The sequence below is a fragment of the Paroedura picta genome, chromosome 6 (assembly GCF_049243985.1).
Source record: "Paroedura picta isolate Pp20150507F chromosome 6, Ppicta_v3.0, whole genome shotgun sequence".
Classification (NCBI taxonomy): domain Eukaryota; kingdom Metazoa; phylum Chordata; class Lepidosauria; order Squamata; family Gekkonidae; genus Paroedura; species Paroedura picta.
In genome coordinates, this window is record NC_135374.1 from 67,870,970 (window position 1) to 67,895,229 (window position 24,260).

General features: G+C 43.0%; 1 protein-coding gene across 3 annotated transcripts in view; it reads left to right on the forward strand.

Moving 5' to 3' along the window:
* CFAP47 (cilia and flagella associated protein 47) overlaps positions 1 to 24,260 on the forward strand; it is a 277,930-nt gene that overhangs the window by 124,727 nt on the left and 128,943 nt on the right. For 2 of the 3 annotated variants that reach the window (XM_077342939.1, XM_077342941.1), the window contains exons 45-47: positions 9,982 to 10,159; positions 17,870 to 18,063; positions 23,975 to 24,118. In XM_077342939.1, the coding sequence (XP_077199054.1) occupies positions 9,982 to 10,159; positions 17,870 to 18,063; positions 23,975 to 24,118 (516 nt within the window). The remainder of the gene's footprint in view (positions 1 to 9,981; positions 10,160 to 17,869; positions 18,064 to 23,974; positions 24,119 to 24,260) is intronic. The other variant, XM_077342940.1, reaches the window with a different exon arrangement.

Genomic DNA, 24,260 nt, shown 5'->3' on the forward strand with positions numbered 1-24,260 from the left:
AAAAACAAGATTGACTCCAGGTACTATTAGGTATTTATTTTGTTCATCCATTTAAAGTTGACAGTTAGGCAGTGCTTTTATTCCATAGCAGGAAATCTGAGAAGGGGACTTTCCAGCAGTTTATTTTTGAGTATGAATATTAATATGGTGGAATTCTCTGCTGTATTATAAATCTACCAAATAAAAAATCTGATTGCATAAGAAGCCCTCTTAGCCCTACTGCATGTGAGCAAGCAAGACTCAGTAGGGTGGGGCAATCATAATAGATTCTTGTGCTATGCTGTGGTGCAGACATAACCTGCATGTTCTTCTGAACAGCCTTAGGAGATCAAGAAGGCACCATTGACCCTTCCACCTGCCCTCAAAATAAATGTTCACCTTGCTGCTATGGTTTATTTTAACCTTATTGTGGCATTTCATTTATTTATTTACACTTCAACTTCTATACCACCACTCTCAAAGGGCTCATGGTGGTTATGCCTCTATCAATTAGCTAATGCTAATTAGGATTGTCCTTTAAAGTGAATTTGAAAGTCAGTATTGTGGATTCATTTGAAAGTCAGACTAAGATATTGGAGGCCCAGGTTCATATCCCCTCTCTATCACGGAGGCTTGCTGGGTGATCCTGGAACAGTAATAGACAGTGCAGGGCTAACCTGCCTCACAGAGTGGTTATTAAGATAAAAAGGAAGAGAAGAGAAGGATGTGAACTATGTTAGGTTCCCCATTGGGATGGAAGTTTGTGTATAGATGAAGTAAATTAACTCAGGATCAGAAGGACTCTGCTTTGCATTAAGTGTGCCCATTAATTGTCATGTTATACCACGGTTTAAAATAAATTGTGGTAAGGAGAGGGAAAATGGGGTTTGTGGGGAGGAGAGCAAGTTTGCATGTCAGCCCTTGGCATCTTCCAGTTCCTTAAGCATGGTTTCTAAATACTTTAAAATCATTATGTTAACTTAGTCTTGTTTGTACAAATTGTTCTCTGAGGCACGTTTAAATGGCACATAGGCATTTATTGGCAACTGAGTGATTTAGCTACTTCCCATGTGTTCTTATTGTCTGCAGCTGAGAGAAGTTGCATAGGCTATTTTTTCAGTGAGAAGGGCAGTTGACACAACCAGTACCAGCTTTAGATCTGCCGTTTGGCTAACTTGATTAAGTCCATTGTGATTTTGGCTGGAATAAAAATTCCTGTATCCAAGACTTCAGACCTCCTCTGTCACTCATTTGGAGCACAGAATTGAGCAATTGGCCATACTATGGATTTAAATACCTGGGATGCTGTCATTATTGTAATGAACAGAAAAAAAAAGCAAGGCCTTGTGAAGTTAAACCAATTTCTGAACAGCTGCCCATCCCACACAGCTCTTGTCTTTGGAAGTTCCAGAACAGAGATTTATGAAGGCTGCTATTCTGTCCATAAATAATAAAAAAGTATATAATTAAGTGCTAAGATGCTTAAAAATCCTGTAAAATATAAAGTTTTGACATTCTCCCTGTAGCTGTGCAATGCATATTACTGGTATATGTAGGCAGCTGGAGATATAGGGCACTTAAAACATGCAGGATAAATGCTATTGTCTTTTGCTCTGTTTGCTTTCCCTCTCCCACCAAACACTTTTTAAACATCTTTGCCATGTATCAAAAAAGCAGATGCTTGCTCTTTTAAACTTATCTTCCTGTGTTGTTGCTGGAAGGTCTCAACCAGCACGGAACGTGATCCATCAAAGCTGCCTCTTTTAGCCCAGAGAATGTTGCCGCCTTAAATTGTCACAACACTTGGCTTCTTTCTGAATAGTGGCCCAGTAAATAGAAGACTTGGAACTTGGAGAGGGAGAAAGTGCAAAAAGAGTCAGGGTGGCTTCAAGAGAGAAGACTCTAGTGGTACTTTCCTATTTTCAGTTTAAGAACCAAGCCAGAGAATTAACTTTGGAATAAAACTTGTTGCAATTTGTAGTGAACTCAAGCATTATGAACTCAAAAAGTTAATATTCCAAGTCACAAATTTGAACAGCATCCCTGTCACCTTATGAAAATACGTTGCATGGTTGTTTGGTTGTTCCATGTAGAAGCTAACTTGTGCCTAGCTTGGAAGAAAACAGCAATGCCACTTTTTCATTTCTCTTCATAAATATGGGAAAGTACACTGGATAATAATGCTGAACTTACTATGCAGATGAGGGTGACAACATTCTATACTATAATACAAACAAGCTTATTTAAAACAAAAAAGAGCAAATTAATTAATGGTTCTTTATTTTCAGTTTTGAAAAACTGTAAGAAGTTTTCAGTTACGTAATTGCATTGGAACTGCTGTAAACTTTGTTTGAAAATGGCCAGTGGATATTTTAATATTAAAATTGAGTAATCCATCATTAAGACACATGTAGGAATAGTAAAAAAAAGTTCATTATTTCTTAATCACAAATCCTTGAGCAGTGTATAATATCAGTGTACTTCACTGCTCACTGCAATAAAGCTCTCTATCTTATATAATTGATCGCTTACTTTGAGTCTTGAACTTTTGGTCTTGGAACTGGTTAGTTAAATATAAAATCTATTTCAATAATTGTTCCTAAGTTTTCAAATAATACAATTATATAAATTATATATCAATGCATACCTTTACTCTTTCTGAAGCTTGTAACTTTTACTAGGGAAACAATTTTAAAAAATTCTATAGCAACTTGACTATCATTGCTGGTGGTGGAGGAGGAAATTGTTATCACACTGAAACTAAAATGTGGATGTTCAAACATTCACCCAGTAAGCAGTTCTAAAATTATTGGGAGCCAGAGCTAGGGATGGGCACAAAATGGTTCATGAACTAAAGTTCTTGATGAATTTTGACCAGTTCATGAAGTTCATGGCAGATCAGCTTTCATGTGGACTCTGGTTTCTTTTCAGATCACATAAATCTTTCACCTGTTACTACAGGTTTCATGAGTGGATACTTTGCACCATTTTGGGTTTGGAGGAAGCTGTTTAAACCCTGACTGAAACAGAAGTTTGGGATTCAGGGCTGGCCGAATTGTCTTGGAGTTCTCAGAAGTGTTTTGTCCATAGAACAATAGGTGCCATTAAAATCAATGGCAAATTACCAGTTCCTGCCTTCTCTGTGACCTGGAGGGGAGAGGGTCAGTTAGAAGCTTAAAAACTGTGGGGTATCTACCAGAGCCTCTTCTCTGAATAACACCCAAGTTTCAAGAAGTTTCGACCTTGGGGGTCCAATTCTAGGAGCACCCAAAGACGGTGTTCCCATCTGGCCCCATTCTGTCCTGTGATGTGGAAAAGATTCTCTACTCTTTGCTGCATAGGATATAATGGGGCTAGATTGGGGACACACTCTTTGGGTTTCCCTAGAAGTAGACTCCCTAGTCCAAACTTCTTGAAAACTGAGGGGAGGGGTCTTCAGAGAATAGGCTTTGGCAAATACCCTGAGGTTTTGGAGCCTCTAACTCACCCGCCTTCCAGGCCATGGAGAAGGCGGGAACTTGCAATTTGGGAGTCCCTCAGATGCCACACTCCAGGCAGGAGATGATGGGAATAAACAGGAATTACAGCTTCAAAGAGAGTAGTTCCCATCACCTCCCTGGGGGAAAAGGGATGCATGCTGCAGGGGAATGATGTGGCTGGCTAGCCCAGCAATGCTTTGGTGCCAGCCTCCAGGTGAGACGTGGAGGCCCACTGAACATCATAGCAGGAAGAGGGGAGGAGATGTTGCCTATGCCTGTCAAAATGACCCCTTATCACAGGTGGGGAAAGTGCCTTCCTGGGAGCACCTTCTTTGGGGGCCCATAACTCAGACCCTGTAAATCCAGTCCTCACCAAATTTGGAGGGCATGTATAGTCAGCTCCTATGTGTTTGGTGTCTCTAGCTTGCACAGGATCAATTCTACTGGGTCACAAACTGAAGCAGTTTGTTTGGCTTCTAAAAGTTTCTCACAATGTGTAGTTCACAAACTGGGCATGCCATGAACCACAAACTGAACTGAACTGAATTTTCCCAGTTTGTATCCATCCATATCCAGAGCCCTAGTTTTCCTAAAGTTTGTATCAAATTGATTCTAACGTGTAATTTAAAAGATCACAGAAGTTGAAGCAATGTACATAATCTTGTATGACTGTAGTTTAAATCCAGGGTAGAAACAAATTCTAGTTACCAGAATTACATCTGTTAAAATTGCAAATCAAGTAAGAAATAGAAGTAAAATAACACATAAGTTATTACGAGAATCAGATCATCATCATCATCATCATCATCATCATCATCATCATCATCATCATCATCATAGCAGCAGCGTCCTGGAGGAGTCTCAAAGCAGTTTACAATCTCCTACCTTCCTCTCCCATAACAGACACCCTGTGAGGTAGGTGAGTCTGACAGAGCTCCGACAGGACTGTGACTGGCCCAAAGTCATACAACTGGCAGCATGTGGAGGAAGAGTGGGGAATCAAACCTGGTTCTGCAGATTAGAGGCTGCCACTGTTCTTAATCTCTACACCAAGTTGGCTTTCAAGTGCATTTGTTGCTGAATACATCTAATAAACTAAGCACAATATATTTTCCAATGTAGTAAATAAATATAATGTTCAAACTATAAAAAGGTAATAATAGTCTTATAAATCCCTCTTTATTAGACACATAAAACTCAGTCCATAGAGTAAGAATTTCAACACATTTTTGTAAATGTTTTGGACTAGTTCATCCCTTGTCTTTAGTGTGAAGATCAACTGTTAAACTTCAGATTGATTTCTGAATGCCTGACTTCTCCCTATCCAAAATGAGTAGGAATTTATACCTTATACATTATAAATTACACAGATTATGGAAGAACCTAAGTTTCGATTTGGTAGCTTAGTGCTTAAAGCTGCAATTTTGATAGTGCTCTGTTAAATGGATGTAAAGTCAATGTGACTTTTATACAAGTTCTCATCATGATTGAATTCTAAGTATGGAAATGTTCAGAAATCTTGGGATATTTTTTGACAATGCTGCTAAAAGATGAGACATTCCCAGTGCTCTGCACCACAGCTTTGATAAGAGCTGTGTTTAAAAACATTTGTTTCATTTATGACCTACCTTTTCCCCTAGTGGGAAAAACGGTTTGTATAATTCTGCTCTCCATTTTATCTACACAACAATCCTGTGAGGTATATCAAGCTCAGAATGTGTGACTGATCCAAGGCTACTCAGCAACCTTCCCTAAGAGAGTGGGGAGTTGAATTTGGATCTACGGGAATCCTTTACAACATTCTAACTGCTATACTACAATGGCTCCCTCTTTTATTTTAAGAAATCCCCAAATTTAAATTATACCAAATTTAAAAACACCCCTATGTGTAAATATAATTAGACTAAGGGCAAAACCTGTTGCATTGAGGAATACAGCGGGCGCTAGATAGGAGTGGTGGTGGTGGAAGAAGGCGGTGGGGAGGCATTCTGTGTGGGAGGGCATGTAGGCGGAGGAGTGTGTCGTGGGGATTGTTGTGGTGTGGGGGTGAATGAGGGTTTGTTAGTGAAGAGATGGAGGATGGCGGCCGCACACACAACAGGGATGGACGGGCTTGAGGCTGTCTCCAGTGGGTCCCTCTGAAGGACGTAAGGGAGTGTTGAGGCGGGGATGGCATGGCCTTGCTGGCAGAGACTCTATGGATGGTCTGCTGTTCCCTGGATGGCATCTCCCTCCCCCAGGACCTGGAAAGGCTGCAGGCAGCTATTAGGGTGGCGTGTCCGCGGCTGAGGCTATGCCCAGGTTGCTCAGTCATCTAGGGGCAAGGCACCCTCCCGTGGCCCAAGGGCTGGATGCACCCAGGCAGGGAACTGGAGGTGGAGGTGGAGGCACTCAGGGGCGGGACAGCCACTCTCAGTGGGCATTAAGTGGTGAGTGGCACTTAATCCATGAAACATGCTCCTCCTCCAAGCCCTTAACAGAAATATTAAATGGAACAGATGTACATAAGTATTCAAAAGTAGTAATGTGGCATTTTCAAAATTTAAAATTATATTATGGGGCTTTGAGGTACCAAAGGGTTTGAGGCTATGGTTTCCTCCTGGTCCATCTGAACCTGGCAGGTGAGTCTAGTGGGTTATCGTGGCACAGGCATATCAGAGAAAATGTTTGGAACTACTATTATCTTAGTCTGTAGTGCGTTTTTTCAGCTAACATCCCTCTAAAAGCTACATGTATTTTTCCTTCTCTCAAATGAACATATTCTATTATTGTAGTAATTTCTATACATTTTCATGCTTGGGCTACCCAGTATTTGTCATCAAAGGATTATTAGATTGGTGCCATGCCTATTAAAACCTCAACAACTGTCAATATGTTTGAAAAACATATCTTTTATCTATGTGTTACCCCAGGAACAACCCCAAGCTTTAGATCTGTTCTTTTAGAGAACGATCCCAGCCAGAAAAGATATCTGACTTCCTGGGTCATACTCCATATGTACAAATAGCACCAGTTTTTTTTTTGGGGGGGGGGCATGTTTCAGTTTGTTAGCCTTCATCCATCTCAAAACTGCTTCCAGGCACTTGTTCATGTTTTCCACAGCTTCCATGGGGTCTGTTGGGAGCATGAGACAAAGCTCAGTGTTATCGACATATTAGTGCCAGCTCAATCAAAATCTCTGTGTGACCTCTTCCAGCAGCTTTATTTAGGCATTTAAAGTCATGAGGGAAAACATAGAACCTTGTGATTCCTCATTTGTCAGTGGCCAAGGAGCAAAGCAGCATTATCCCAGCACCACCCTCTGAAATCCTGTGTTTGAAGTAGGACTGAAACCACAGCAGAACAGTGCCTCCAAACCTAGCTCCAGAAAGGGTCCAGAAGGATACAGAAAAGTCTAGAAGAATTAACAGGGTCTCACTCCCCCTGTCCATCTCCTGGAACAGGTCATTCACCAGGGTGACTAAGGCTGTTTCAGTCTTGTAACCATGCCAGATACCAGATGGGATCAGATCTAAAGTCAGAGTAGTTCAGCAGTGGAATAGGCTGCCTAAGGAGGTGGTGAGCTCCCCCTCACTGGCAGTCTTCAAACAAAGGTTGGATACACACTTTTCTTGGATGCTTTAGGATGCTTTGGGCTGATCCTGCGTTGAGCAGGGGGTTGGACTAGATGGCCTGTATGGCCCCTTCTATGATTTTATGATTCTAAACAATTCATTCAGGAATCCATGAAATTGTCCAGCCACCATATATTCAATAACCTTGTTCAAGAGTGGTACTGAGACTGAACAGCAGTTATTCAGTACTCCTAAGTCCAAGCAGATTTCTTTAGCAAGAGTGATCGCTCTCTCTTAGACCCATTATGCATGGGAGTTTTAGCGCGCTTTCAGGGTGGAATGGCGGCGACTAAAATCACCGATAACGCACAGAGTTGGCTGCAACCGGCCGCAGATTCGGTGCACGCCGCCGAAAAAGCCGCGTTAGCAGAACGCGGAAGAAAGCGCAGCTTCCCGGGCAACTAGGGCACAACTGGAGGCGGCGCAAAATTGAACGCGTGCATAATCGGGGAGGCTGGAGGGTTGGAGGTGGTGCAACTGCTCAACGAACGGCTGCTGGAACGAACGGCGGCACAGGCTGGGGGGAACCCAAGGGAACACGGACGGAAAGGCGGCTGGAGAGCTCACAGTGGAGGGGAGCGAGGGGATCACCGCGACTAAGGACGGCAGAGAGGCCAGCCACCCACCTCCCACCCATTCCCAAACACACACCCCAACCACAAACGAGAACGGAGGCGAGGTCTCTAAGAAAATACAAAAACTTTATAAAACAGTGTGAATGAACAAAGCACAAATATACAATACAAAGGGGAAACCTATGGGTCAGAGGGCAGCAAAGAAGGGGAGAGACGAACTGGGAGTAAACTAAGGGGAAGGGGAAACATGCTCCCTCCCCCTCCGTGCCCGACACACCCGGCAAGGCTGCGCCTGCGCAGGCTGCTTCTGCCCTTCCTGGCCTCCGCCTCTGACGTTCGCCAACACACCGGCGTGCTCGCCTCGCTTCCCCTTGGCTCCGCATCGATGCCTCAACACCCGCAGCTCCGGGTTTTGCTGCCGTCGCACCCCTTCCCGTGCATAACCAGTTTGCTTCGCGTCTTCCCCCTCCGTGTTTTCCATGTGCCCCGAAATCGCCGTTTCGGCGGCCGTGCATAATGGGCCTTAGTGAGGCATTTACTGACAGGCTCATTTAACACACATTGGATAATGCACTTTCAATGGATTTTAGTAGCTTTTCCTGTTTCACGCAAGAAAATCCAGCTGCAAAAGCACATGTGGAATGAGTCTGCCAGTGCCCATGTTAAGCTGCTTGGAGAGACAAGAGTCATACAAGCAGGTGGTAAACCTCTAGGGATGCCGTCCACATTGTCTGACTGGACAAGCTGAAAGGTATCCCATACAACTGGACAAACTGGAACTCTGCGACTGTCTGATCCTGTCAATGCTACTGTAGAGTCCAGGTTGGAACAGATGCCAGAGCTTTTATCTGTGAAAGATTTAGCAATATGGTGGCACTTTCTCCTGTAAGCCAGAAGCCAATAAGATGTTGATACAATGGTGGTGACAAAATATTGCTGCTTTGCTGCCATCACTGCTGCATAATATGCTTTAAAATGAACTCTAGCCCTGGCCTTGTTGGTTTATTCCAGATTGTTCTCCACTGTTCCTCTCACTGTCTCTCTTGTCTTTTGATTCTCCACATCCACAGGGCTGCCCTGACTACTAAACCTGAGAGAGGTAGCCTAGGAACAATAATTTCAATTGCCCAGGTCATTTCCTCATTCCATTCATGGCAGAGTCAGGATTTGAAACTGGGTATGTCAGATCCTAGCTATGCGCTCTGACCGCCAACCAGTCTGGCATTACATTTGCGCCAGCCCATTGCTTTTTCAAGCAGGTAACTGTCAGTGTTTTCAATATTCTCATCATGTACACAAGGGCTGTTAAGGCATAACTGACATGGTGATCCCAGCAGGGGGCTTTCCAGGCAAGTGAGATACAAAGGTGGCTTGCCATTGCCTTCCTCTGCAGTCTTTCTCAGTGGTCTTTTCCCTCTGAAACAAACCAACAGGTACCAACTGTTCTTGGCTTCAAAAATCTAATGTTACTGGGTTATACCATGATACCCCCCTTCCTATACTGATCTCTATGACTCACTTCTAATTAATAGCTCCTGTGGATTAATCGTCTTAATTCAGAACAAGGCCTCTTGCTCAGCAGAAGATCCCTTGTGTTTAGTGATGAGGAGTTATAAGATCCAGCCTATTTCTGGTGAAATACATGAGACCATGTTTCCACCTCTGAATCCTATTAGAAATGTTTTTTATAAATAGTAGCTCACTAATTTCAAAATGCTAACAATTCTGTTACGGCAGAGTAAATGTTTATTGATGTCACTTAAGGGCAATTTATTTTAGAAACTGATGTTGATAGTATTAGCAGTACTCGATAGAAAAATAAATGTAGAGCATAACAACTGTTGTCTTATGTAGTACAACAAATCTGCTTGCTGTTGCTGCATGATAGGGTGTAGCTGTGTCCCCCTCCTCACTACTTTGGGATAAGATGGATCAAGTTCTTTAATTTTTTCCTTAACAGAGCAAAAATGTTGCTTAAGTGTACTGGAGGTGTCAGTTAAACAAACATTAAGGATCTGATATTCATTTCAATTTTTTTGCTGATGTTATCTCATTTAATTTTTCACTGTTGATATTTTTCATTGTGCTAAGCATTTGGTGCTGTGCAGTGACAACATCCTTCAACAACGGGACATGACCAAAATATAGCTAAGAACATAAATTTCGCAGCATATAGTTTTAATTCTTCCATGGTAAATCGTGATGTATTGTATATTGACTACTTTCAGTTTATCTTTCAGATCTTACTCCTGAAGGTATTTTATTTCATTTATTATTAATGTGTGTATTTATAGTTGTCTAAATTGTTCAAATGAATGCTATTGTATTTTACAGAAAAATGCTCTGCACAACTTGCCTGCATACTCTGAACAATACATTGAGTACAGTGTGGAAGTGAGCATGCCTGATTTTTTTGAAATCCCCAGTAAAATATATATTCCCGTACTGGCATCAGCTAGAGTCAATGCAAAACACGTTGCAAGGGAAAATTGTTGTTTTGCAACAGAAACAGGTAATAAGTGCCTTATAATGAACAAAAGAAAAATAAATTTTGTATCCTCTGAAACTCTTTATTCAGCACTGGCTTGGGTCCATCAAGTCTGGCAACTGTTCCACCTCTTCCCTTGCTTGGGAAGGCAGTCTATATAACCTCATTGTTGCAGCAGAATCTTGAGACTCTTCTTTCCATTTTCCTCTAATTCAGGCTGTGTTCAATATGTTTGTTGATATATTCGGTCCTGGGCAGCTGAGATCCGGGCCTTGATGGGGCTTAGTTCCACAGTTCTATTAGAACAACACACTTTCACAAAGCATATGGTTGAGGCCAAGGCTGTCTAAAATGATATGGGCCAGTCTTCTTCTTTTTGGCTCGCACTCCTTGATACCATGTGGCAAAAAAAAAAAAAAAAAATTTCTGTCAGAAAAAACTTCATTTTCTGTGTATAGAAAACAATTGGCATACATCCAATACAATCTTAATGAAATGGAAACCACTGACAACAGCATTTCCAGAAATTCTTAAAACTGATATACCATCCCCTTCTTAAATTATGATATGGAATTAAAATGATAAGCTTTCCTTTGCATACCTTTAATTGATATTGTGCTGTAAGTTAAATCTGTCTTTCTTCTAGCTGCGAGACAATTTGCCATTTCTTGCAATAACTTTGTTTGCTTTAAATCTGTTTTAGTTTATCATTTTTATAGATTAAACATATAAGTAATTCTTTAAAGTTTAAACCAAATAAGATGATACAGATCTTCAATGAAGATATATATTCCTGGTAACTGATGTAGTGTAGTGTAGTAGACTGAGTATGAGACTTGGGCTGAATCTGCACTTACTTTGTTTATTCCGTTGTGGATCCTGCAGAATCCTAATCAATTTGAACTCTGGTCTTCCTCTCCCTCCTCTCCCCTCCCCATTGAAACAGAAAAGTGTTCTGCACATAGTTAGGGAAGCTCAGGAGGGGAGGGGGGAGCCAAGCACAACAGGAAAATTTTTCTTTTCTTGAAGGGGCGGGGGGAGGAGAGGACTGGAGACAGCAGAGGAGGGAGAAAAAAACCCCAAAAGGCAATCTCTACTGAGAGAAGTTAGGGCTTCTGGAGCCTCTGCTAAGAGAAGTTAGGGCTTCCACTATAAGGCAAGCTTGCAGCCTGGGCATGAGGAACTGAAGATTAGCCAATCAGGCCTTCTCTACCACAGAGTTCAGCAGCTAGTTGGGAACATGCAGAACTCTGCATGCTTTCTCACACCGATTTTTCAAATATTGAGGGTTATATCCACTCTAGGACATTGCAGGGAAAAGGTGGGGTCACTCCGGATCAACCATGTTTGTTTCAGAGGGAAAATTTAAATTGGACAAAATCAAAATGGAAATCACATTCAGTGGAGATGGCAGGGAATGAATCAACCTGGGATTGGAATAAAAGCACCGTGCAGTTTCAGTCTTGGACTGGGGTGATGTGTCCACATCTTTGGTTAACCATGAATCTCACTCTTTATAACCAGTTTCCTCTCACAAGGCTGTTAGGTAAAATGGAATAACCCATATGAAAGCCACCCTGAGTTCTTTAGAGCAGTGGTCCCCAACCTTTCTGAGGTTGGGGACCGGCAGGGCATTGGGGTGCGGCCCGCGGCCCGCAGGGCCACACCCACGCATCGGCCACGCCCGCGGGCATCGGCCGCGCCCACGGGCCGCGCCCGCGCATCGGGCCGCACCTGCGGGCCGCGCCCCCGCATCGGGCCGTGCCCGCACATCAGGCCGCGCCCGCACATCGGGCCGCGCCCGCACATCTGGCCGCGCCCGCGAGCCGCGCCCGCATGGGCGTGGCCCGGCCCCGATTCCCTCTCCCCGCCCTCCCGCAGTAAGAAGCTTCCCGGGCCGCAAGCTTGCGGACTGGGAAGTTTTTTACTGCGGGGGAGGGGCGGGGAGAGTGAGCCGCGGCCCGGCGCCATGGCCTTAGCGGCCCGCAGGTTGGGGACCACTGCTTTAGAGAAGGGGACATATATATATATCATTATTCAATGTTCCTCCTCTTAATATTTGTGAAACAGCCTGGGTGGAACAGTCCAGGATGTCAGAGTTAGAATAGGACAAAGCTGACCTCACCCTGCTTGGCCCTGCACCTACAGCTCCTGCCCTCCCTCCCTAGATGCTAGCCACTTTGCCCTCAGACGCCTGAGAGGGACACACAGAGAGCCCTGCCAAATCGCAAACAAGCCCTGATTACCTGCTATGGCTCCTGCTGCAAGGGAGACAGAGAGAGCCGTCCAAACGAGCCCTTATTCCCTACTACAAACAGCTATGATTACCTGCTATGGGTCCTGCTGCGAGGGAGAGGGAGAGAGAGACACACAGAGAGAGGCAGAAATCTGAGCCTGCCAGTGTCCTGTGGGTCCTAGCGACCATTGCATTCCTGGTTGCATTAGACTTCTTGCTAGTGTATATATATATATATATATATATATATATATATATATATATATATATATATATATATATATATATATATATAAATCAATTTACAGTTTTTTGGGAGGGTCCATTAATCTGGTTTGGACTGTATATTGATGGGGTGAATGCTCCAGAATGTTTTGCTGTTCCTGTCTTTCGGCTTTTCTGCATGTGTTATTTCATCACTTGTTTACCAAGTGTTGGATTTTTTCCTCTTCTGCATGTGTTTTGCTCCCTCCAGTGGTCTCTTTGATATTTTGTTTTTTGTAGCTCCGCTTTATTTACAAGCAGTTTTAAAGTGCTTGGAAATAAACAGAGATAAAGAGGAAAATTCTAAGTGGCCTCTAGAGGGAGCAAAGCACATGTAGAAAAAGGGGAGGGGAACAAACACAGTAAAGGCACACAAACGACAAAAATAAGATGTGTGGAAAGACCCTGTGTGTTGTCTTCCCTTTCTTTTTGAGCAAACTTTGGAGCCAGAGTCATTTCAGTTGCATGCAACAGAAGGTAGTAGAAAGGAGGACAATAGTTGCATCTCTATAGAAAGGACAGAGGTAGAAATGCATTGCAGAAATATTCCTTTACTAGTAAATAAGCCCGCTGCAGGCTTAAGGCAGCGGGCGCTAGCGGAGCTGGGGAGGCGCGCTGGGGCGGCTCGGGCTGGGCGTCGCGGTCTGGCGGAACGACCTACCTTGTCATGAGGGAGCTTGTGTGTGGGTGGCTGGGTCGGCGGCGAGGCGTTCGGGGGCGGCGGTGGAAGGTGGGAGGCAGGGCGAGCCGCACGGCGGCGGGGCAGGGGCTGGCGCTGCAGATGCAGGAGCGGCCAGCGGCCAGTGCGGCAGATGGCGTCACGGTGCGCTCCCGGTGGTGTGGGCGAGGGCCAGATGTGGTGGAGGCCGCGGCAGGGTCGCGGCAGCTGGCAGCCGCAGGGAGCGGCGTGAGGCAGCGACCGTCCGGGCCACATGGCTGCGAGGAAATGGCGGCTGGTGGCGGCAGGTAGGCAAGGTGGAAGGGGGCGCTTCGGGAGGCACTTTGCGCCTCTCGATTAGTCAGTCCGGAGGGAAGGGGCCAATCGCGAGCCGCACAGCTCACCATTGGTCCCTTGTTGCCGGACTGACACTCAGAGGGCCCAATCGGCAGGCGCTTTGCACCTGTCGATTGGGCCCTCCGAGTGTCAGTCCGGGGGAAGGGGCCTATCGGCATCCTTCCTCATCACGGACAGGGCCCACCCTTGGGGCACTTAACCGATTATTTAATCCGCTCCGCTAGGAGAGGGTTAAAGATGGGGATGGGGATAGAATTGTGTGGGCTCTGTCGAATAATAAATCCACTAGCTCTCATAAAGCATGTTTCATTCCCTTGAGAAATGAGTTATTTCTCATGATAAAAACCTCATTTAGTTAAGCATTGAAGTAACTGTCCAGTTTAACGAGATTGCCATAAACCCCATACAAATTGATATGGCTAGGATCCCCAAACTTATCATGTGGGACTCTGTTCACATAGTTTCATTATAAGCATTGCTGATGACTACGTAAATTAAGCTGACCCACGGATCATATCACAGATATTTTGTGAGCACTATTGAGAAATGTGGTACATTTTATATGTTCACATTGCAACAGTTTTGCAATAAATAAAACAGACCAACAAAGCTATCTTTCATTAGTTTTATAGTTCATAGAATCCAAGCCATTAAATCTGGGTTCTTGGAAAGGATCGTTGCTGTTTTGCCCTTTCTACTGGAGCTCTTTGCACCCCCACTCCCCTACAACTACTCTTGACAGAGAATCTTCACAAATAGTGGGAAATCATTACCTACTAACATATTGTACCATTGAAGTGAGAGTTGATGTAATCCTCTGCAATCTTCTCCCCCATGCGATTACCAAACTTCCCACTGCTCTCAGAGGTAACTTTAAGTAGGGGGTCAAAGAGAAGGAAAGCTAGCAAAAATCTGTTTTGGGAATTCTGTTCCACTCATTTCATTGAATGTTATAGTCAATTGATGTCAAGGGAAAGTGTCACAATGTATTATTTGCAATAATATATCTTTCTTGTTATTCCGACTTTTATTCTCACTAAAGCTAACTCCCATATATTTATTTCTGCTACTTCGTTTCCAGTATTCAATATTAATATATTTAATAACACAACCTAGAAAATGTAATTTCCTGAATATTTGTGTATATATGTATGAAATTGTACCTTTGCATTATTTTGAAGTACTGATTGTCATCTTCTCTATATGCTTTATGAATTTTGTCTCAGACACTTGTTCAGTGTAATCAGAGCTGTCTTTTTTACTTCAAAGTAATTTCCTAGAAATGTAAGCTTGTTCCTCAATATACTATTATCAGTGACGCTCTTTCTTTTCTGGTAATGTTCCATATACAGACTATAATAATAGGCAAAGTTATCAAGTTTTTAAAATTAACATATTTGTATTTTTTTCTAAATCTAATGTTATAGCTTCCAAACTTTTTGAGAATATTAGTGTTTCCCCTGGTTTAAAAACAACTATTAGTATAAAAACTTTCTGGATTAGTAATAGAAATAGTGGTCCCTCCAGCCCTGGTTGTTTTTAGGTAAACATACATTAAGGCTGTGGCCATGAATATAATTATATATCCCCCATTATACATCAAAAGATAAATTCTGTTGTAAGACTCAGATGATATAGATGGGGATGAGCTTTTAGGTGCAGTGCATGTAGAAAGGTGCATATGAGTGCAAATCTTTCTTGGTTTTGAAACAGTCTTCTATACAGCATGTAGACATTAGTAGTTCCAATAACAAAAAATAAAATGCAAATATCTCAAGATGTTATGAATCATGCCTTGTCCTTGCAGTTTGTGGCTTTTACTTTGAAATAATTTGAGTGCCCAGTGATGGACTTGAGTATTTTTAGGGGGGACATTATGAAAATGACTTTCATGCAACCTTCATAATTAAACTATATTTTATGATTGGGTAATAGAACAAGAGTACAGTCATATAATTGAAAAGCAGCCTTTAATGTGTGAAAAATGTCATCTGATGTGTGGTGAATTCTACAGAATATAATGTGTGCACAAGACTGGAACTATCCTTGGGTGAAAGAATAAGACATACAAAATTATATTTATATTAATGCTAGTAAAGTCACTATCTAAAATGATTCTTATTGCTACAGTTCTTTTTTTTAAACATCAGTGCATTATTGCTAGCATTTCAATGTAAAGAAATAAAGTTAGTCATAATTTGAAGTGTTGGATATACTTAAATGTATTCCAAAATATTGATACATCTTTGGACTTTCTCTGTGCTCTTTGGTATTGTATAAGTTATAAGAGATGGTTACAGTCTGATTTTAAGGAAATACATTTATAAGCCAAAAATAAGTGAGTGAGTTTTATTACTTGTATTGTATAACTGACAAATCAGGAACTTTTTTTGTGGAAGATAGCTGGTGAGGATAATAATTTGGTGACAAAACAGAAAAGAGGTAATAATTCATAAATTAGCAGGTCATTAATCTTGTCTTTATGTGAGAACAAGCTAATTTATTTCAGAGAAGGTTGAACCTCTGAGGTGCAATATATATAGCCTGGTGATATTGAAGGCAAATAATGTAAAGCTATATTATTCCTTTTCCTTTTAAAAAGGAATAACAGAATTCATGTCAAAATTAACCATGGAAATAGGAGTTGTGATAGACTTGAATTGTAACCAAACACCATTATATAAAAGTAAGGCCAAATTACCAATGGAAGTGCTATTTGTGACCTTTACCGTTAGAAATTATCTACTAGGTGTTGAGCCACAAAACAGGGAAGGAGTGAGAATGAAAAATTTGTAGACGTCTTCAGGGAATAAACTTTACCTTGCTTTTGAGTAAAGCAGAGGCATTGCCCACATTTTCATATTCATATGTTTTAGGCTGTGTACAAATAAACTGAGGGGATATAATAATATATCTAGTTCTCAACATGGCCTCAGATGTGGCCATTTAAATTCAGAGACTGGATGTCAGGTGCCCTTTTTTCCAATTACCCCTCTGAGCCTCCTGCCCTTCGCCCCCCCCCCTTTTTTTCTGTTTTCCCCTTCTCCGGGCGGGCTCTGCTTGCCTCACTTAGTTGTTTAAAAAACATAGTCACTCTGATCACTGCCTTCCTACCCCCCCCCCTTTCCTGTCCTCTCACCGAGCGGTGGGATCCAGTGCTCTGCTTTGAAATTTAAAAACAAGGCGCAGACCATCCAAGCCTGCTGGCTCCAGCAGTTTCAACCCTGCTGGCTTCAAACTCTCTGGAAAGGGTCCTTTCTGACCCTCCTATTGGGGGGGGGAGGGGGAGGGTCTACTTATGTGCCTATAAAAACCTGGGTCCGATCTAAGAGTGGTGTCGCAGTCAATTTTCCTGTTACGTGTTTCCTTAGCTGAGTGACTGTCTGTGCGTCCCGGAGGGGCCCATGACTGCACTATCTGCTGGGGATCGTGACACTGGAACCATAGACAGACAAGCGTGTATTTGTTAGCTCATTTGAATATCTTTCCATCTAATTCAACTCAGTGCAGATTCCAACAAATTCCTTCCTCTGAGGAACTGTGCCTTTATGGGTGTAAAGTCCGAAACACACTAACCCACCTATTATTAGAATGCTCAAAATTGGTTCTTAATTGACTCTTGCTAGCCAACTGTTTGAAGAAATTAAGTACTCACTGTATAAGGGACATGTTAAGCGAGACAGATCCTGCTTCTATTATGACTGTTGCCTTCATCCTGTAGGCTGTTCTAAGAGAGAATCTTTTGGCCTTGAGTTCTGTAACTGCATAAATATGTTACAGTTAATGTTTTTGTTTTGTCAGTTCTTTATGCCACTAAAGGTATTCTGAACTATCTTTTTACTCGAGAAAAGTCTGTCCTAGCCTGTCTCAGTTGCCACATGTAGTTTTCCCAGAACTGCCAGGGGAAAGCAAGGAGGAAAAGCTGAATGCTACTGTAGAAGTAGCCCCCAGCAATGATAGTGTGATAAATATACCAACTTTTTGGAGGCCCAGGGTAAAGACCTGTTGGTTCTTACTTTAATTTCATTGCAGTCATTGTTATCCATGTAAAAGTGGGGAAATTAACTAAGTGGACTCTTGGCATATATTTGCAAGACAAATTAATAAACTGTGCCATCATGTACTCTTTAGAGCGGGGTATGAAGCACCTTTGGAGTATTTTAAGATGACTGCTATGATGTATGTATTTAATCTAAACCTAATTTATTTTCTTCCACAGAAGATGCAGCAGTTGAGCTTTCTATAAAGTTTATACCTCAATATCCTGGACGATACCCTTGCCAGATTCTTCTACAGTCCAAATATGACATCCGAACCTATAACATTGAATGTGTGGTGAACACAGATACTGTTGAGGCGGAGCTGGAGTTTGTAACGCCTGCATATCAAGCAGTGTCTCAAGATATACCCATTGTATGTCTAGTTTACATGATAAAAGTCAAGTAATGCTGGTTATAATTGGGCCCAAAATGGTGACAACAAAGAGTGTGTGTGTGTATGTGTGTGTGTGTAAGCAGTTGGAAAAGAGATGTCTTTCTGTTTTTACTTCATAGTCACTCTGAAGATGTTGTACAACATTTAACCATTAATGTATAATTTACTAGTACAAAAATATCTGAAAATTATAGAAAAATATTCTGGAATGACTGTAGTATTTGCCCCATGGAATGAAAGCCAGCCTTCTCTGTGAGGTACTTGGTTTTTCAACTGTATCTGATAGTTTAAAATATATGTAACTACATGTATTCACATTAATTTCTTGTACATTTTTCCATTATGGCTTTCCACCTTGTTAGTCTTAGATTGCAAGTTACTGAGAGGCAGGTTAGTTAAACTTTGTAAAGGTTATAGAGCTGATGCTCTATAAACAATAATTGCTTTATTCTTTAAGACAGTGGTCCCCAATCCCCGGTCCGGAGACCGGGACCGGTCTGTGGATCAGTCGGTACCGGCTGCGGCTCCTCCTTGTCTTCCTCCCCGGCTGCTGCCTCAGGGGCTGCCCTGCCACTCTGCCACCGGCTCACCTTTGGTGCTTTCCGGCAGCTGCCATGGCTGGGGCTCCCCCTCAGCGTGGCACTGAGTAGTTGCTGCTAGCAGCGCTGCCCATTGTGCAGCCAGGAAGTCAGGGGCACTGGCGGAAAAGCAAGCGGAGCAGGAGCTCGGGCAGCAGTGGTGACATCCCTCGGCAAAAGACTACCCACCCCCCCGGGCCTCAGTAAAATTGTCAAGCGTTGACAGGTCCCCGGTTGGAGACCACTGCTTTAAGATATTTAAATTCCACTTTTATTTTTTATTTTTATTTTTTTAATGTATTTATTTTAAAATTTTTAGCCTGCCCTTCCCCTGGTTATAATAGGTAACTGTGGTGGCAGCTCAAAGGAACTTGCAGCATGTTTTCTTTCTACACTAATGCGTAGAGTATGAGAAACAAGCAGGAAGAACTAGAAGTCCTAATAAGGGAACTATGATCTAATACGCATTATAGAAATTGGGTGGGATAGCTCTCACAACTGAAACAATAGGATTGAGGGGTACAACATATTTTAAAGGAACAGACAAATAAAGAAGGGGGGAGGAGTAGCACTATATGTTAAGAATAGATATACTTGTGGGGAAATCTGTGTGTCTGAGCATGAGAGTTCGGTTGAGAGACTTTGGTTAAAAATAAAAGGAGTAGCAAATAATAGTGATATTATGGTGGGGGTCTGCTATAGATTGGCAGACCAGGCAGAGGACTTGGATGAGATGCTCCTAGACCAGATTACAACGTTCTTAGAGAGACAGAATCTAGTGGTCATGAGAGATTTTTTATTTTTTACACAGAGCCTAAATAGTCATCTGACAGAAATGTTGATTTTATTAACTTTGGCAGATTGTGAGTGGGTGGACAGGAAGGGATATGCCAGTTTTTGTCTCTTTTGGCCCTTCTTTGCATACCCAGAGAATTGTTGATTGCCACTGTGGGATGGTAGGTGAATTCCCTCCATGCCAGGCTGAATTCTGGTGATTTTTGGTGGAGGGGATCACTCGGGCATGAAATTGGAGTCACTGTGGTTGGGCAGGTAATTGTGAATTCCTGCATTGTGGTGGGGTTGGACTTGATGACCCTGGAGATCCTTTCCAACTCTATGATTCTATTTAATTTTATCCTCAAAACAACTCTGTGAGCTCCAGGGCAGACCAGGTATTCAAGCTGGTTCTTCTATATCTTAGGCTAAAACTGTAACCACTGCACCATGCTTTTCAGGGTAAATTGGGCATCCTTGTGCCAGCAAGGGGAAAAGGATACAAAGCTGCTGAAACAGAATCTTCATGTGTATGTGTAGAGTCCTTAATACCAAGTATACAAAAACATATTTTAAAAGAAAACCCAAGCAGACGACAGAGCTGCAATGTACACTGTTCTTTTACTGTATAGTAAGAAGCTCTGATCCTTTGAGGACTAGTTCATACTTTAAAAATCCACAGGGTGGATACATGGCAGCCATAAGACTTTTGAGTTAGATGTGTGCCTGAAATTCCATGCTAGGAACTCAGTTCCCTGGTGTATACGTGACTAATTTGGATTGGAACTGTGGGATGGGAGGAGGACTTTTACCCCTGTACCATTTTCCCACACCTGAAACAGATTCAGCAAGGTGATATTTTACCTGTTGAAGAAATGCCCATGTAGCCATTAGTGAAGTTTCCCCAACAGGCAAATAATGTGTATCCTAGCCATTCCAGGTCATGTAAAAACAGTATGAAATGAGGAGATGCTTTAACCCACTTTTCTTTGCGTGTGGTGGTCATGATCTGATTGGTTCCATGTACACCTGAGAATAAAGTTACCAGTTTAGAAATCCCGGAACATGTATCTAGAAAATCTACATGGATCACATGGGAAAAGACCAGATAATATGAAGCTGCTGTTGGGTGTGAGACTGCCCCATCCTTTACAAGCCAACTTGGTCAGAAAGCTCTTGACCTTAGCTCTTAGGGTCAGACTACACATTATCTATCAGGTGATTGCCACGGCAACTTGCAACTTGATGGCTGATGTGAGTTTCCTATGAAAATTCAATTCACAAGCACAACAGGGCCCCAATTCAGATCAAGCTTGCGATGGAGGGGATTCAATTTTCCAGCCCAAAATAACTACAGGGGGGATTAGTTTCCTCTGGAGAAGTTGCATGTGCATGTCCAGCACCTTGGTATTAGGGCAAACAATGCTGTTGAGGCAATTTCAAGTCAGGAAAATGATGAAGGGTGCAATAGCCAAATGGCCTAATTAGGATTCTTTTGCCCAGCCCCCATTAATCACACTGAGAGAAAAACCTTTTAAATATTTTACTCCAGAAGAAATATAGACACAGGGGAGTTCCCAAATATGCACAGAGAACAATAGGCCGTTTATGTACTGGAGGTTTCATGCTGGGCTGCAAGCTGGAGTTTTAGTCTTGGCAGGTTGCCCCACCTCTTCCTGCACCCACACGGGGGAGCATTTGGCCTGGTGCAGCTCATCCGCCCCCCGATTTGTGCTCCTGCACAGGAACTAGGGCAGTGAAGTTCCCAGTACATAAACGTTCATAGTGTTAAATACCCTGTTCTTGGGCGTTGGGAAAGATGATGCCCTTGCAGGATAAACCAATAGCCTGGGGTATCTTCCTTCCTTATTTATTTATTTATTTATTTATTTATTTATTTATTTATTTATTTGTTTGTTTGTTTATTTATTTATTTATTTATTTATTTATTTATTTATTTGTGATCTCCATGATCTTAGTGAGAATCCTGGCCGCGGCATTCTGCACCAGTTGTAGTTTCCGGATCAAGGATAAGGGTAGGCCTGCATAGAGCGAGTTGCAGAAGTCCAGTCTGGAGGTGACCATCACATGGATCACTGTGGCTAGGTGCTCTGGTTCCAGGTAGGGCGCTAGTAGTTTGGCTTGGCGGAGGTGGTAAAATGCCAGCCGTGCTACCTTTGTGACCTGGGCTTCCATTGTAAGAGAAGCATCCAGGATCACACCCAGGTTCCTGGTGGAGTGAGTCGCTAGGAGCTGCACACCCTGCAGGGTGAGCAGGCGCGCGTCCTCCCATGGTCCCTTCCTACCCAAACACAGGACCTCCATCTTTGCAGGATTGAGCTTCAGACGACTCTGCTTGATCCATTTTGTCACTGCTTCCAGGCATCTAGCTAAAGATTCTGGGGGGGAGTCAGGGCAGTCATCCATCAGGAGGAAGAGCTGGGTGTCATCTGCGTATTGATGGCAACTCAGCCCAAACCTCCGCACCAGCTGAGCAAGAGGGCGCATGAAGATATTAAATAGGATAGGAGAGAGCACTGCTCCTTGTGGGTCTCCACATGTGAGCTGGTGACGGCTAGATACTCTCTCTCCTATTGCTACCCTCTGTCCGCGACCCTGGAGGAAGGAGATCAGCCATTTGAGGGCTGTCCCCCGTATCCTAGCGTCGGCAAGGCGGTGAGCTAGGAGCTCATGATCGACTGTGTCAAACGCTGCCGACAGGTAGTATCAGCAGCGCTGACCTGCCTTGGTCCAGTTGGCGGCGGAGGTCATCTGTCAGTGCGACTAGCGGTGTCTCCACCCCATGGCCAGGCCGGAAGCCTGACTGAAATGGATCAAGGGCTGAAGTTTCTTCCAGGAATGCTGATATTTGGCCCACAGCAGCCCTTTCAACCAACTTTCCCAGAAATGCCAGATGCGAGACGGGGCGGTAGTTGTCAGGCTCCTGCGGAGCCAAGGATAGTTTTTTGAGCAATGGGCATATCACTGCCTCTTTTAATCCCTTCGGGAATTCTGTTGAAAAGGAGAGGTTGATTATTTCCTGGAGGGGAGCTCCTATTCTTAGGTCTGTTGGTTTTAGGAGCCACGATGGACATGGCTCTAGAGGGCAAGTGGTTGGCCTCGTTGTTGCTAGCATCCTGTCCACTTCATCTAATGAGAGTCGTCTGAAGTAACTCATTGTTCTCTCCAAAGACAGCCAAGGAGCCTCCAGTTCACTTTCTGTGTCCAAAGTTGGAGGGAGGTCATGGCGGAGAGTCGAGATTTTGTCTGCGAAGTGACCCGCAAATGCCTCACAGCTAATGTCCAATTGGCTATTGTTTTGGCGTCCTTCATCAAGGGCGGTGAGAGATCGGACTACTCTAAATAGTTGTGCTGGGCGTGAGTGCGCAGACGCTTGGGAACACTCCAACACTCCACCACTTGGGAACACCCTACAACAGTTATACCTGCCTTCCAGGAACTGCTGACAGGTTCAAAAAGCTGCTTGCATGCTCCCCTCCCAATCTCCAGTCGTTTACATAAGCAATAGTGACACACTCTTCTTCCATTTCTCTAGCCTTGAGATAAGGACTGTCTCAGCTATAACATAAACTTTGGTTTTGTGAGAGAGCTTATAAAAACTACATTCCAGAGAGAAACAGGCCATTTTCTCTGCTGGGTAAGAACCAAAAACTTGAACCAGGACAGACCAATATGTAGAATTATGGCCAATCCCTAATCTATGATCAATGAGAAGGTTGCAATCATTTTCTTTACCACCATGCCATCAGGGGAGGGAGGCAGGAGCCACTCCTCATGGACCACTGTCTCAATTTTAATCTGGCCCTATGACCTTTCTGAATTGGACATCCATGGGGAATTCACAGCTGCCAAATGGCTTTAAGTCACCATGTTAACCATATGGTAGAAGTAATATATAGTAGGGACTTCACCCTGTGACTTGCAATCCAGAGAGAGGGTAGTTTGAGGGGTTTGGGAGGGATTGTTTTTGGGGAGAAAGGTGTGGGGATGATACAGCTATAGTTTTGCTGTTGTTTCCTACAGTACTAAAGCTCCAATGATCCTGACAAGAATACAATTCTTGTGTTTTATTTTTAAAAGCCAGCCCAGATAAAGTTATTTAACGGATACCAGTTATAGACTATTTCCTCACTGTGGAATAGAGCAGGGAGGGATTCAGTGAGGGGCTTTGGAAGAGGTGAGCTTTGAAAGACACTCTGGATTGGAAGTTGTATTAAATCATTGTGAAAGTTAGCTCATCAGTGTTCATAAATCTATGAAGAAGAAGGGATATTTACTCACTCAGAAATTTCTTCTTCACCAATTAACAATAAATAATATACACCTATTCACAGTGTTAAGGTACACATATTCACATATCCACCCTTAGAGAACTTAGAATTACAAGTTTTCAGTAGTCATTAAAATGATATCTGAAAGTGTGAATGCTTTGGTGTTGCATAGTCTAGGGGATTAATCTGTAGCACTTATATTTCTTATACCTTTAGGCATTTCATTTTGATATGTTTCTGTTTCAGACTAACACGAGTCAGCAGGATTGGAAGCTTAAAGCCAGTTTAAAGGGATGCTCTTTTTATGGCCCTCCTCTCATATATGTAGCCCCAGGTGAAACAACTGTTTATACCCTTACGTTCAAGCCAACTGTTGAATGTGTAACTAAGGTAAATTAATGAAATTGTCATTTCTATGTGTGGATGGCACTTACAAACAACCATTGGGAATTAGAGATCACTCTGAAATATGTGTATATGGTGTGTGTAGAATATGTGTATATAGAAATATGATCTGTATGGTGAATATGGC